The sequence below is a fragment of the Salvelinus alpinus genome, chromosome 32 (genome assembly GCF_045679555.1).
Source record: "Salvelinus alpinus chromosome 32, SLU_Salpinus.1, whole genome shotgun sequence".
Taxonomy (NCBI): Eukaryota; Metazoa; Chordata; class Actinopteri; order Salmoniformes; family Salmonidae; genus Salvelinus; species Salvelinus alpinus.
In genome coordinates, this window is record NC_092117.1 from 6,157,442 (window position 1) to 6,171,196 (window position 13,755).

At 42.8% G+C, this 13,755-nt stretch overlaps 1 protein-coding gene across 3 annotated transcripts in view; it reads left to right on the forward strand.

Moving 5' to 3' along the window:
* mypn (myopalladin) overlaps nt 1-13,755 on the forward strand; it is a 56,729-nt gene that overhangs the window by 27,212 nt on the left and 15,762 nt on the right. For 2 of the 3 annotated variants that reach the window (XM_071379785.1, XM_071379783.1), the window contains exons 5-11: nt 46-181; nt 287-526; nt 2,313-2,405; nt 5,285-5,426; nt 5,722-5,745; nt 6,597-6,713; nt 11,541-12,291. In XM_071379785.1, the coding sequence (XP_071235886.1) occupies nt 46-181; nt 287-526; nt 2,313-2,405; nt 5,285-5,426; nt 5,722-5,745; nt 6,597-6,713; nt 11,541-12,291 (1,503 nt within the window). The remainder of the gene's footprint in view (nt 1-45; nt 182-286; nt 527-2,312; nt 2,406-5,284; nt 5,427-5,721; nt 5,746-6,596; nt 6,714-11,540; nt 12,292-13,755) is intronic. The other variant, XM_071379784.1, reaches the window with a different exon arrangement.

Genomic DNA, 13,755 nt, shown 5'->3' on the forward strand with positions numbered 1-13,755 from the left:
ACCTGGTTAGTTACAATGTATCCTGTTTCCCCTGTAAACCTAAAGGCTGCAGAGGACCTCAGATCAACCGACTGCTCCATCTTTACATTCAGTGGTCTGTGCTGTGTCTGTTTCTGAGGAAGGCACACCCATCTGTACTAAAGAACAGCCACAGGAGGCCACCTCACTGCCGTCTTGCCAGGTAGTCACTTCATCTGTACCTGTCAAGGTAACTACTACTGTCCTTCCTGTTACGGAGGTGACAGCAACACTCACCCAGGTGACGTTTACATTGTCCCCTGCCCAGGAGACGTCAGCACCGTCACCTGTCCAGTTAGTCTGCACTCTAGATCTTCCACCTGTGGACAGAGTGTCAGTACTGGCGCAGGAGGTGTCAACACCGTCCCTGTCAACACCGTCGCCTGTCCCAGTGACGTCCACAGCATTACAGACAAAGACAGTCACTACCACGGCACTACCGCTGACCCAGGTGGCTTCCTCTACACTGCCTGCCCAGGTGGCTCCCATACAGACGACTCTATCTGAGGTAATATTCTGCTGAAAACCCTCTGGCTGCTGAATATACTGCAAACATATACAGTGGGGAGAACAAGTATTTGATACACTGCCGATTTTGCAGGTTTTCCTACTTACAAAGCATGTAGAGGTCTGTAATTTTTATCATAGGTACACTTCAACTATGAGAGACGGAATCTAAAACAAAAATCCAGAAAATCACATTGTATGATTTTTAAGTAATTAATTTGCATTTTATTGCATGACATAAGTATTTGATACATCAGAAAAGCAGAACTTAATATTTGGTACAGAAACCTTTGTTTGCAATTACAGAGATCATACGTTTCCTGTAGTTCTTGACTAGGTTTGCACACACTGCAGCAGGGATTTTGGCCCACTCCTCCCTACAGATCTTCTCCAGATCCTTCAGGTTTCGGGGCTGTCGCTGGGCAATACGGACTTTCAGCTCCCTCCAAAGATTTTCTATTGGGTTCAGGTCTGGAGACTGGCTAGGCCACTCCAGGACCTTGAGATGCTTCTTACGGAGCCACTCCTTAGTTGCCATGGCTGTGTGCTTCGTGTCGTTGTCATGCTGGAAGACCCAGCCACGACCCATCTTCAATGCTCTTACTGAGGGAAGGAGGTTGTTGGCCAAGATCTCGCGATACATGGCCCCATCCATCCTCCCCTCAATACGGTGCAGTCGTCCTGTCCCCTTTGCAGAAAAGCATCCCCAAAGAATGATGTTTCCACCTCCATGCTTCACGGTTGGGATGGTGTTCTTGGGGTTGTACTCATACTTCTTCTTCCTCCAAACACGGCGAGTGGAGTTAGACCAAAAAGCTCTATTTTTGTCTCATCAGACCACATGACCTTCTCCCATTCCTCCTCTGGATCATCCAGATGGTCATTGGCAAACTTCAGACAGGCCTGGACATGCACTGGCTTAAGCAGGGGGACCTTGCGTGCGCTGCAGGATTTTAATCCATGACGGCGTAGTGTGTTACTAATGGTTTTCTTTGAGACTGTGGTCCCAGCTCTCTTCAGGTCATTGACCAGGTCCTGCCGTGTAGTTCTGGGCTGATCCCTCACCTTCCTCATGATCATTGATGCCCCACGAGGTGAAATCTTGCATGGAGCCCCAGACCGAGGGTGATTGACCGTCATCTTGAACTTCTTCCATTTTCTAATAATTGCGCCAACAGTTGTTTCCTTCTCACCAAGCTGCTTGCCTATTGTCCTGTAGCCCATCCCAGCCTTGTGCAGGTCTACAATTTTATCCCTGATGTCCTTACACAGCTCTCTGGTCTTGGCCATTGTGGAGAGGTTGGAATCTGTTTGATTGTGTGTGGACAGGTGTCTTTTATACAGGTAACGAGTTCAAACAGGTGCAGTTAATACAGGTAATGAGTGGAGAACAGGAGGGCTTCTTAAAGAAAAACTAACAGGTCTGTGAGAGCCGGAATTCTTACTGGTTGGTAGGTGATCAAATACTTATGTCATGCAATAAAATGCAAATTAATTATTTAAAAATCATACAATGTGATTTTCTGGATTTTTGTTTTAGATTCCGTCTCTCACAGTTGAAGTGTACCTATGATAAAAATTACAGACCTCTACATGCTTTGTAAGTAGGAAAACCTGCAAAATCGGCAGTGTATCAAATACTTGTTCTCCCCACTGTAAATGGAAATTCCAGATATCTGAAATTTGTCTAACTTTCCTTTCTACTCAGCTATCTTTATTCAAGTACTTAACAATAATGTGTATTTGTGTTTGGTTACTTAAATGATGCAATCCTTTTTTTTTTTTAGAACCTAAACGGTGACAGCTATAACCTAGGTCTAGACGCCTATCCTCAAGGTCTAGACGGGAGGCCGATCATCGCTGCCCCTGTTTTCACAAAGGTACCCTACTAATATTATCCATACTATTAATAATTAGAAGATACAGTATGTACAATGTCAACTTCACCATCAAGCAAAAAAAGATGATATTATCTTATATACAGTGCCTTCAGAAACTATTCATAACCCTTGACTTATTCCATATTTTGTTGTGTTAGAGACTGAATTCGAAATTCATTAAATATATGTATTTTCTCACTCATCTACACACAATACCCGACAATTACAAAGGGAAAACATGTTTTCAGACATTTACTTTGTAGCAGCACCTTTGGCAGTGATTACATCCGTGAGTCTTTCTGGGTAAGTCTCTATGAGATTTCCACACCTGGATTGTACAATATTTGCATATAATAATTGTTTTCAAAAAATCGAATCAAATTTTATTGGTCACATACACATATTTAGAAGATGTAATTGCGGGTGTAGCTAAATGCTTGTGTTCCTAGCTCCAACAGTACAGTAGTATCTAACAATTCACAACAATACACACAAATCTATAAGTAAAATAATGGAATTAAGATAAATATATATATAAGTATTAGATCGAGGAATGTCGGAGTGGCATTGACTAAAATACATAGAATAGAATACAGTATATACATATGGGATGAGTAAAGCAGTATGGAAACATTATTTAAACATGATTAAAGTGACTAGTGCTCCATTATTAAAGTAACCGTGTGGAAGCCGGCTAGTGATGGCTATTTAACAGCCTGATCGCCTTGAGATAGAAGCTGTTTTTCAGTCTCTCAGTCCCAGCTTTGATGCACCTGTACTGACCTCGCCTTCTGGATGGTAGAGGGGTGAACAGGCCATGGCTCGGTTGGTTGTTGTCTTTGATGATCTTTTTGGCCTTCCTGTGACATCGGGTGCTGTAGATGTCCTGGAGGGCAAGTAGTTTGCCCCCGGTGATGCATTGGGCAGACCGCACCTACCTCTGGAGACCCCTGCGGTTGCGGGCGGTGCAGTTGCCGTACCAGTTGGTGATACAGCCCGACAAGTTTGTGAGGGTTTTAGGGGCCAAGCCAAATTTCTTCAGCCTCCTGAGGTTGAAGAGGCGCTATTGCGCTATTGCGCCTTCTTCACCACACTGTCTGTGTGGGTGGACCATTTCAGATCGTCAGTGATGTGTACGGCGAGGAACTTGAAGCTTTCCACCTTCTCCACTTCTGTCCCGTCGATGTGGATATGGGAGTGCTCCCTCTGCTGTTTCCCGAAGTCCACAATCAGCTCCTTTGTTTTGTTGACGTTGAGTGAGAGGTTATTTTCCTGGCACCACACTCCCAGAGCCCTCACCTTCTCCCTGTAGACTGTCTCGTCATTGTTGGTAATCAGGCCTACTACTGTTGTGTCATCTGCAAACATGATGATTGAGTTGGCGACGTGGCCACGCAGTCATGGGTGACCAGGGAGTACAAGAGGGGGCTGAGCATGCACCCTTGTGGGGCCCCTGTGATCAGCTAAGTGGTGGTGTTGGACAGGGCGGGATCAAGACCCAGGGCCTCGAGCTTAATGATGAGCTTGGAGGGTAATATGGTGTTGAATGCTGAGCTATAGTCAATGAACAGCATTCTACATAGGTATTCCTCTTGTCCAGATGGGATGGTGCAGTGTGCAATGCGATGGCGATTGCATCGTCTGTGGATCTATTGGGTAAGCAAATTGAAGTGGGTCTAGGCTGTCAGGTAAGGTAGAAGTGATATGATCCTTAACAAGCCTCTCAAAGCACTTCATGATGACAGAAGTGAGTGCTACGAGGCGATAGTCATTTAGTTCAGTTACCTTTGCTTTCTTTGGTACAGGAACAATGGTGGACATCTTGAAGCAAGTGGGGACAGCAGACTGGAATAGGGAGAGATTGAATACTGTATGTCCGTAAACACTCCAGCCAGCTGGTCTGCGCATGCTCTGAGGACACGGCTAGGGATGCCGTCTGGGCTGGCAGCCTTGCGAGGGGTAACATGCTTCAATTACTTACTCACGTCGGCCACAGAAAAAAAGCTCTTCAAGCTTTGTCAAATTGGTTGTTGATCATTGCCAGACAACCATTTTCAGGTCTTGCCATAGATTTAAGTCGGCCCTCAGGAACAGTCACTGTCTTCTTGGTAAGCAACTCAAATGTAGATTTGGCCTTGTGTTTTAGGTTATTGTTCTGCTGAAAGGTGAATTCATCTCCGAGAGTCTGGTGGAAAGCAGACTGAACCAGGTTTTCCTCTAGGATTTTGCCTGTGCTTAACTTCATTACGTTTCTTTTTTATCCTGAAAAACTCCAGAGTCCTTAACGATTACAAGCATGCCAATAACATGATGCAGCAACCACTATGCTTCAAAATATAGAGAGAGGTATTCAGTAATGTGTTGTATTGGATTTGCCGCAAACATAACACTTTGTATTCAGGACAAAAAGTGAATGGTTTCCTACATTTTTTTGAAGTATTACTTTAGTGCCTTGTTGAGAACAGAATATAGCTAGGTAGTCATTCAAAAAGTAATGCACACAGAGTGAAACTTATTATCTGACTTGTTAAACAAATTTTTACTCCTGAACGTATTTAGGGTTGCCATAATAAAGGAGTTGAATACTTATTGATTCAATACATTTCAGCTTTTCAAATTTTATTAATTTGTAAAAAATTTGAAAAATATATTTCTACTTTAACATTATGGTGTTTTGTGTGTAGGCCAGTGACCAAAAATCTCAATTGAATCCTTTTTAAATTCAGGCTGTAACACAACAAAATGTGGAAAAAGTCAAGGGGTGCGAATATTTTCTGAAGGCACTGTAGTACATTTTAAAGGTTATGTACTTTAGAAATTGTACGTTTTGTGTGTGTGATGATGAACTGGATGGATGCCCACTCTACTTGGCCCGTCAGAGTCTGCAGGACCTTTTGGCGTCGGAGAGCCAGCTGGTGGTGCTAGAGTGCCGTGTTAAAGGGGTGCCCTCCCCCAAGGTGGACTGGTACAGAGAAGGAACCATCATAGAGGACTCCCCTGACTTCAGGATCCTGCAGAAGAGTAAGTCCAACTCCTTTACTCCTTTACTATGTTTCAGAATAATGTACATTCATCTTATGATATTTTCTGTGATGTACAGCAATTATCTTGTATTAGTTCAATAGTACATTTCCACTGATATGGAGCAATCTTTGAAATGATTCAATGTAAGCATTCTGAAAACTGTAACAGTATCTCAAATAAACTTTTAAAGAACCTAAAAAATAAAACTGAGCGCAAGTTTTTTAGAAGGCAACATGAGTAGCTCTATGATTTTAAACAATTATATATATATTAGCATTTTCTTATTTTTTAGAGCCTCGATCCATGGCTGAATCAGGTACGTATTATGCAAAGGAGAGACTGTCATGGTACAATTACTATAATTGTAAAATCTTAAGATGGAGCATATTTCTGCATGTATCAAAGTATTTGGTGTGGTGTGTTACTGAATAGTAAATTGTATTCGCAAAATATACCAGCATTAGATACAATACTACATTTTGAAAACACGACTGGTGCTTCCCTCAGAAAGTCAACGTCCTACTGTAGCCTAAGTGATATTTTCTATGAAACAGTGTACACCATTTCTCTTCCAAGGTGTTTACAGTATCTGTCTGGGGCTGTAGCTACTGTAACTCCTCTGAGTAACAGCCAGTTTGCTTCTCCTCCTAAAACTCAACCTTATAAGGACGCTTACAACCTGTGTCTGTTGAACTAACATGGTCACAGAGCCTTTCAGAGTGTCTGAAACACAGGGAAGCACTCGTGATTGGAAACATGTAGCTGCTGTGCCATTGGAAAAACTGCTCACTCACAGCATATCACAGGCAGCTGCTGGCACCTTAATTGGGGAGTACGGGACATTATTATAAGTCTTCCTCCCCTCAGCAGCCTCCTGTGCAGCATATGCATTATATGAATGCATATTAGTTCTCTGTGGCTTAGACAGCATATTGAGTAATAGCTATAAATAGAAATTCAGACATATTTTACAATGTACAGGCTTACTGCCTGTTTCTTTTTCACTGTGCATACTGTATACGAAAGGATAGGTTAGCTACATAGTACAGCTGCAATGCTGTTATAGTAACTTCTCTGCCCTTTAATCTATGAGTCATGTTGCCTGAACTTCAACAGTGACATTCAGCTGGTGCTACCCTCATCTCCTTAATTTTGTATTCCCTTTAGAGGAAATATGCACTTTGGTTATTGCTGAGGTCTTCCCTGAAGATTCTGGAACATTCACTTGCACTGCAAGCAACAAATATGGAACTGTATACAGTGTTGCTGCGCTAAGGGTGAAAGGTAACGTCACTGGCTTACAAACAAGGTTTAGACTTGACAGTTCTATTAGTAAGATTGTATTTGGAGACTATGTTTACAGTTTCTAGTGAAAATCTAATCACCCTTGAACAGTTAGCATCTAAAAAGGGATTACATTTTCCCATACATTTTCCCATTGATTTCCTATAAATGAAATGTTCACTGATCTTCACAACCTACCTCACATTTTCCAAGTGAAAGAAAAATTATAGAATAAAAAAAACAACAAAGAAGTTTTTTTTTTTTTTTTTTTCTTGGCACATCTAAATAAGTTAAGGAGCAAATATTTCCATACAAAATCCCACAACAATCCATCAGTTTGACATAGTTGTGGTTTTAATAGTGCTGAGCATTAACCGAAATGTTGGTTATTTTGACCGATGTTGGTTCAATTAATTGAATTCCATTTTGTTCAGGTTTTTTTCTGTGAGCTCACTGCACACATTGAGCAGTTTCTCTAGAGATAAATCAGATCAAATCAAAGTTTATTTGCCACGTTCGCCGAATACAACAGGTATTACAGTGAAATGCTTACTTACAGGCCCTAACCAACAGTGCAATTTTTAAGTAAAAAATAGGTATTAGGTGAACAATAGATAGGTAAAGAAATAAAAAACAACAGTAAAAAGACAGTGAAAAATAACAGTAGAGAGGCTATATACACTAGCGAAGCTATAACAGTAGCGAGGCTATATACAGGCACCGGTTAGTCGGGCTAATTGATGTAGTATATACATGTTGGTATGGATAAAGTGACTATGCATATATGATAAACAGAGAGTAGCAGCAGCATAAAAGGGGTTGGGGGGGGCACACAATGGAAATAGTCCAGGTAGCCATTTGATTACCTGTTCAGGAGTCTTATGGCTTGGGGGTAAAAGCTGTTGAGAAGCCTCTTTGTCCTAGACTTGGCGCTCCGGTACCGCTTGCCATGCGGTAGTAGATAGAACAGTCTATGACTGGGGTGGCTGGGATCTTTGCCAATTTTTAGGACCTTCCTCTGACACCGCCTGGTGTAGAGGTCCTGAATGACAGGCAGCTTAGCCCCAGTGATGTACTGGGCCGTACGCACTACCCTCTGTAGTGCCTTGCGGTCGGAGGCCGAGCAGTTGCCGTACCAGGCAGTGATGCAACCAGTCAGGATGCTCTCGATGTAGCAGCTGTAGAACCTTTTGAGGATCTGAGGACCCATGCCAAATCTTTTTAGTTTCCTGAGGGGGAATAGGCTATGTCGTGCCCTCTTCAAGACTGTCTTGGTATGTTTGGACCATTCTAGTTTGTTGGTGACACCAAGGAACTAGAAGCTCCCAACCTGCTCCACTACAGCCCCATCGATGAGAATGGGGGCGTGCTCGTTCCTCCTTTTCCTGTGGTCCACAATCATCTCCTTAGTCTTGGTTACATTGAGGGATAGGTTGTTGTCCTGGCACCACCCGGCCAAGACTCTGACCTCCTCGCTATAGGCTGTCTCGTCATTGTCGGTGATCAGGCCTACCACTGTTGTGTCGTCTGCAAACTTAATGATGGTGTTGGAGTCGTTCCCGGCCACGCAGTCGTGGGTGAACAGGGAGTACAGGAGGGGACTGAGCACGCACCCCGAGGGGCTCCAGTGTTGAGGATCAGCGTGGCAGATGTGTTGCTACCTACCCTCACCACCTGGGGGTGGCCCGTCAGGAAGTCCAGGATCCAGTTACAGAGGGAGGTGTTAGTCTCAGGATCATTAGCTTAGTGACGAGCTTTGAGGGTATTATGGTGTTGAACGCTGAGCTGTAGTCAATGAACAGCATTCTCATGTAGGTGTTCCTTTAGTCAAGGTGGGAAAGGACACTGTGGAATAGAGATTGCGTTATCTGTGGATCTGTTGGGGCGGTATGCCAATTGGAGTGGGTCTAGGGTTTCTGGAAGAATGGTGTTGATGTGAGCGATGACCAGCCTTTCAAAGCACTTCATGGCTACGGACCTGAGTGCCACGGGTCTGTAGTCATTTAGGCAGGTTGCCTTAGTGTTCTTGGGCACAGGGACTATGGTAGTCTGGTTGAAACATGTTGGTATTACAGACTCAATCAGGGACATGTTGAAAATGTCAGTGAAGACACCTGCCAGTTGGTCAGCACATGCCCGGAGCACACATCCTGGTAATCCGTCTGGCCCCTCGGCCTTGTGAATGTTGACCTTTTTAAAGGTCTTACTCACGTCGGCTACGGAGAGCGTGATCACACAGTTGTCCGGAACAGCTGATGCTCTCATGCATGCCTCAGTGTTGCTTTCCTCGAAGCGAGCATATATGTGATTTAGCTCGTCTGGTAGGCTCGTGTCACTGGGCAGCTCGCGGCTGTGCTTCCCTTTGTAGTCTGTAATAGTTTGCAAGCCCTACCACATAAGACGAGCGTCGGAGCCGGTGTAGTATGATTCAATCTTAGCCCTGTATTGGCGCTTTGCCTGTTTGATGGTTCATCTGTGGGCATAGCAAGATTTCTTATAAGCTTCCGGGTTAGAGTCCCGCACTTTGAAAGCGGCAGCTCTACCCTTTAGCTCAGTGCGGATGTTGCCTGTAATCCATGGCTTCTGGTTGGGGTATGTACATACAGTCACTGTGGGGACGATGTCCTCGATGCACTTATTGATAAAGCCAGTGACTGATGTGGTGTACTCCTCAATGCCATCCGAAGAATCCTGGAACATGTTCCAGTCTGTGATAGCAAAACAGTCCTGTAGTTTAGCATCTGCTTCATCTGACCACTTTTTTATAGACCGAGTCACTGGTGCTTCCTTCTTTAATTTTAGCTTGTAAGCAGGAATCAAGAGGATATAATTGTGGTCAGATTTACCAAATTGTGGTCAGATTTACCAAATGGAGGGCGAGGGAGAGCTTTGTACACGATCAAACCGAACTGTGCGATGTAGTAGGGAGTTGTAGTTTCCAATAGGCCAATATTATACATAGTTTACTGCAGAAAACGCGGTAATGAACTACAATGACCATATTCCATTGCGGGCCTACTTGTCCGGTCGGTGTGTTTCTTTTACGCCTGCTACAGTAGGTTAGTGTGGGGCAGACACAGAGAGAAGAGACCGAAGAATGGGAAGAGACAGAAGAATGCACGATTGAGTGGGATAGAGAGCAGTTGCTTCGCGAGGTATCTCTACCTGAAAATACATGATCTAATTGATTGATAGTTGGTATTCAGCGGTCATAAAAGTATGGTTTACTTTCAAGAACTTCTAAAATGGTGATATTGATAGGCAGCATAGGCAGCAGCTCTAAAGGAACGAGATGATGACTTGGAATGAAATAATAAAGCCATCAAATAAAACAAATGTAATGTACACAACAACTGAAATATTTGATTAAAGTAATGTGAATAAATGATTGTCAATAAGTGAAAAGCAGAAATGGGCAGTGACTACCATCACCGAACATTTATGAATTGTTTTATTCTGTGTTACAGCATTCAACCCACATAGGCATTTAATGTTCCAAAAAATTATCGTAACCGTGATTATTTCTTTATAATAGAACCGAAACCGAACTGACCTCAAAAGGCACAAATTGCTCAGCACTAGGTTTGAATGATTTGAGAACAACTTCCCCTGTCTCTGTAAGGTCCTTCAATTGGATTCTGAATGTCAAACAATGATTCGACCTCAGAGCCATCGATGATGTCTGGGATACATTTTTAGACAGGCATAGATCAGGGGAGGTTAAGAAATCGTTCGAAGACACTGAATATCCCTTTGAGTAGAGTCAAGTATGGTAATTCATCTGTGGATGGTGTATCATATCACCCAGACACTGCAAAGGTCTGACCATGGAAACTGGAAAATGGAAACTGCTCAGGGACATCACTATCAGGTTTAGGATTATTTTAAAACAGCCACATAATTCATTGGCTGAGCTGAGAGAAAACTGTGCAAGGATCAACAACATTGCGTTCACTCCACATTACTGGCCTGTATGAAAAAGTGAAAAGAAGACAACCGTTTAATAAAAATCCACTCCAAATGATCAATTCTGTTTGCAACAAGGCCGTTAAGTAATACTGCAAGACAACATGGGAAAGAAATGAAGTTTTTGGCCTAAATTAAAAACTTCAGGTTTGGGTCAAATCCAGTACAACACATTACAGAGTGAAAGCCTCTGTACTTTCAAGTATTGTGGTGGGTGTGCTTGTCACTGACAGGGACTGGGGAGTTTGTCAGGATCAGAAATAAGTAGAAAGGAGCAAAGCCCAGTTAAAAAGTAAGAGGAAGACCTGCATCAGTCTTCTGAAAACCTAACCCTGGAAAATAGTTTTATATTTCACCTGGACAATTACAATGTCTAAGACACACCAGAATGGCTTTTTTAAATAGGTGTTAAGTGTTCCTGAGTGGTCCAGTCTCAGTCCTGGGTCCTGACTTAAATCTGCTTGAAAATCAGAGACAAGGTTTCAATATTGCTGTCCATCAATGATTCCCAACTAAATTGACTGAGCTTCTGCAATTTTGACAAAAACAATGGATGAATGTTGCCCTAAGATTTGGTCGAATCTTATTCAAAATAATTCACAGGTGTAATTGCTGCCAAAGGTGCTTCCACCAAGTATTAACTCTGGGTTGTGAAGACATACAAAATAAGACATCTTCATTTAAATATATATATATATATTTTTTAAATGTTCTATAATTTTTTGTTCACTTTGAAAATGTCGAGTAGGTTATGTAGATCTGTAGGTGTTCATTTCAAGGCAGCAAAATGTGAAAACTGTGCAAGGGGTGTGAAGACTTTCACTAGGCACTGTACTTATCCTTCTCTCTGTACCTCATTAGGCAATGATAACACCAACAACAACCACGTGAAAACTCCACACAAGTCCACACAAGAGCCCTCTTCATTAGATCTCACTCCCCCCAGTCTAAAGCCTCAAGCTGAGGTTCCTGTGACCAACAGCATCAAGCCTCACTCCAACACCATCCGCCTGGATCCGCTCAGTTCCAGCGCGTTACGACTGGACCCTCTGAGCACCAGTACCCTCCGTCTAGATCCTCTGAGCTCCAGCATGTTGCGCCAGGACCCTGTCAGCATCAGCATGCCCAGCCTGGACCCACTAATCCTGGGCAGCAGCCCCAGGATAGGCACCCGTAGCTCCAGCACATCTTGTCTGGATCCACTCTACCTGAGCACCCCTCACCCAGACCTGTCTACCAGCAGGCTACGTCCTGAGCCCAAGAGCAGTGGCGAGGTGCCCAAGACTGACCATGAAGACTCCAGAGCCTTCTCAGTGTTATCAGACCCTGCCATTGGTCTGAGTCCTAAAGTGGAAGGGACTCCTTTCCATAAACCTGAGCCCCCTCCCCCCGTAAACCTCCCTGATCCCCCCACCTCCTCTTGCCTCAAGCCTGGGGTTCTGGTGAGCCACAATGGGCCCAGGTCCAGCTCCAGGGTAGGCCTCCGTGTGCACTTTAAACTGCCTGAGAATGAGACAGACAACGAGAGTGAAACATCCGATAGCCATTCATATGAAGATATGTCACAGTTGGCCAATAAGGAACCACCTCCAGTCCTGGCCAAGCCCAAACTGTGAGTATTCTAATTAGAGGTTCACAGCAAAGCTTTGATTCATTTTTTTGCTTGACATTGTCAAATAACTCAAGCATAGATTGGTGACTTTTTTTCTAATTTGTCACACAGAAACTAGAGGCCATGAGTAAGTTGTTCAGCAAGAATAGCACCTATTGTCTATAGGTGATGCTGTTATAAGCAGTCTCACTTAAAACCTCATTATCCGCCGCCCTGTTTGATATAGAGACTTGAAAATGTGTATATAGATGTTTTTCCTCATGCTGAACAAATGTGCCTCTAGGACCCATAAGGCCCATCAGGATAGATTATCCTCCATCTTAGAAATATTGGAAAACCTTTGAAACACTTATTCTCATGAACCATACGTCCAAATACCACCAAATTCGGTATGTAGGCCCATGGTACAACTCTTAACTTAGTTTGAGAAAAGCTAGGGTTAAGAGATGGCTGAGTTATTGATAAATCAGAAAGTCAGATTGTACATACCCATTTAAATCCTTTCTAAATCCACTTCACAATGCCCTATCAACTTGAAATGTTTTAGGGTCATGATGAACCATGATGAACCATTTTAAAGGTGCAATATGCAGAAATCGCTCCATTTCCTGGTTGCTAAAATTCTAATAGTTCCCCTAAATTAAGATTACAAAACAAGTGTAGAGAATCATTGTACCATCTAAACCAATTTGAAATATATTTTTAATAACCAAAAATTGTGTATTTTCAGCTGTTTGAAGCTGGTGTACAAACCCAAAAGTAAAAGATGCAGAAACAAAACCTAAGAACGGGAAGCATAGCAATAGTGCACATAGAACAGATCTACCACTTCCTAGACTTGCGGTCAATGAGAATGACAGATTTAAAACCCACATTTCTATGTGAATTTGGTTGGTTTGCCCAAAACGTTACATATTGCAGTTTTAAGTTTGGCATTGATATCTTAAAAAATAAGGAAACTATTAACAATTCACTTTTTTGACACTAATGCTTAAAATAATCGTAAAAAAATCTTATTCTCACGGACTAAAAGTCTTATTCGATCAAAATGTGGTCTTTGAGCTCATCACAATAGTACTTAAAGAGTGAGAAAAGAATGTTGATGCATTCAAACATGGTCACACTATACGCTAATATGCTAAAACATCTGTTTTGGGGAGATGCTGTGTTATCACATGCAGATTTGCCTTTCGTAGGATACCTGGAGGCATTAATATCTGTTGGGTGATTGGTTGAGGCTTCTAGGTTGCGTAACGTCACTCCGAGCCCTTACCTAAACACAAAACATGGCGTACAGTTTCTCTCGCCTCGGATCTTAAACCAGTAGTGACCACTAACTTCAATGACAGTAAACCTCAAATTAAAAGGTTAATCTAACATACCTCGCCCCAATAACATTGTCGCCAAGGAAAGCTTTTTAGCTAGTTACAGTGTTTGAGTAATCTCAGTCGTTTTCTTGTAAAA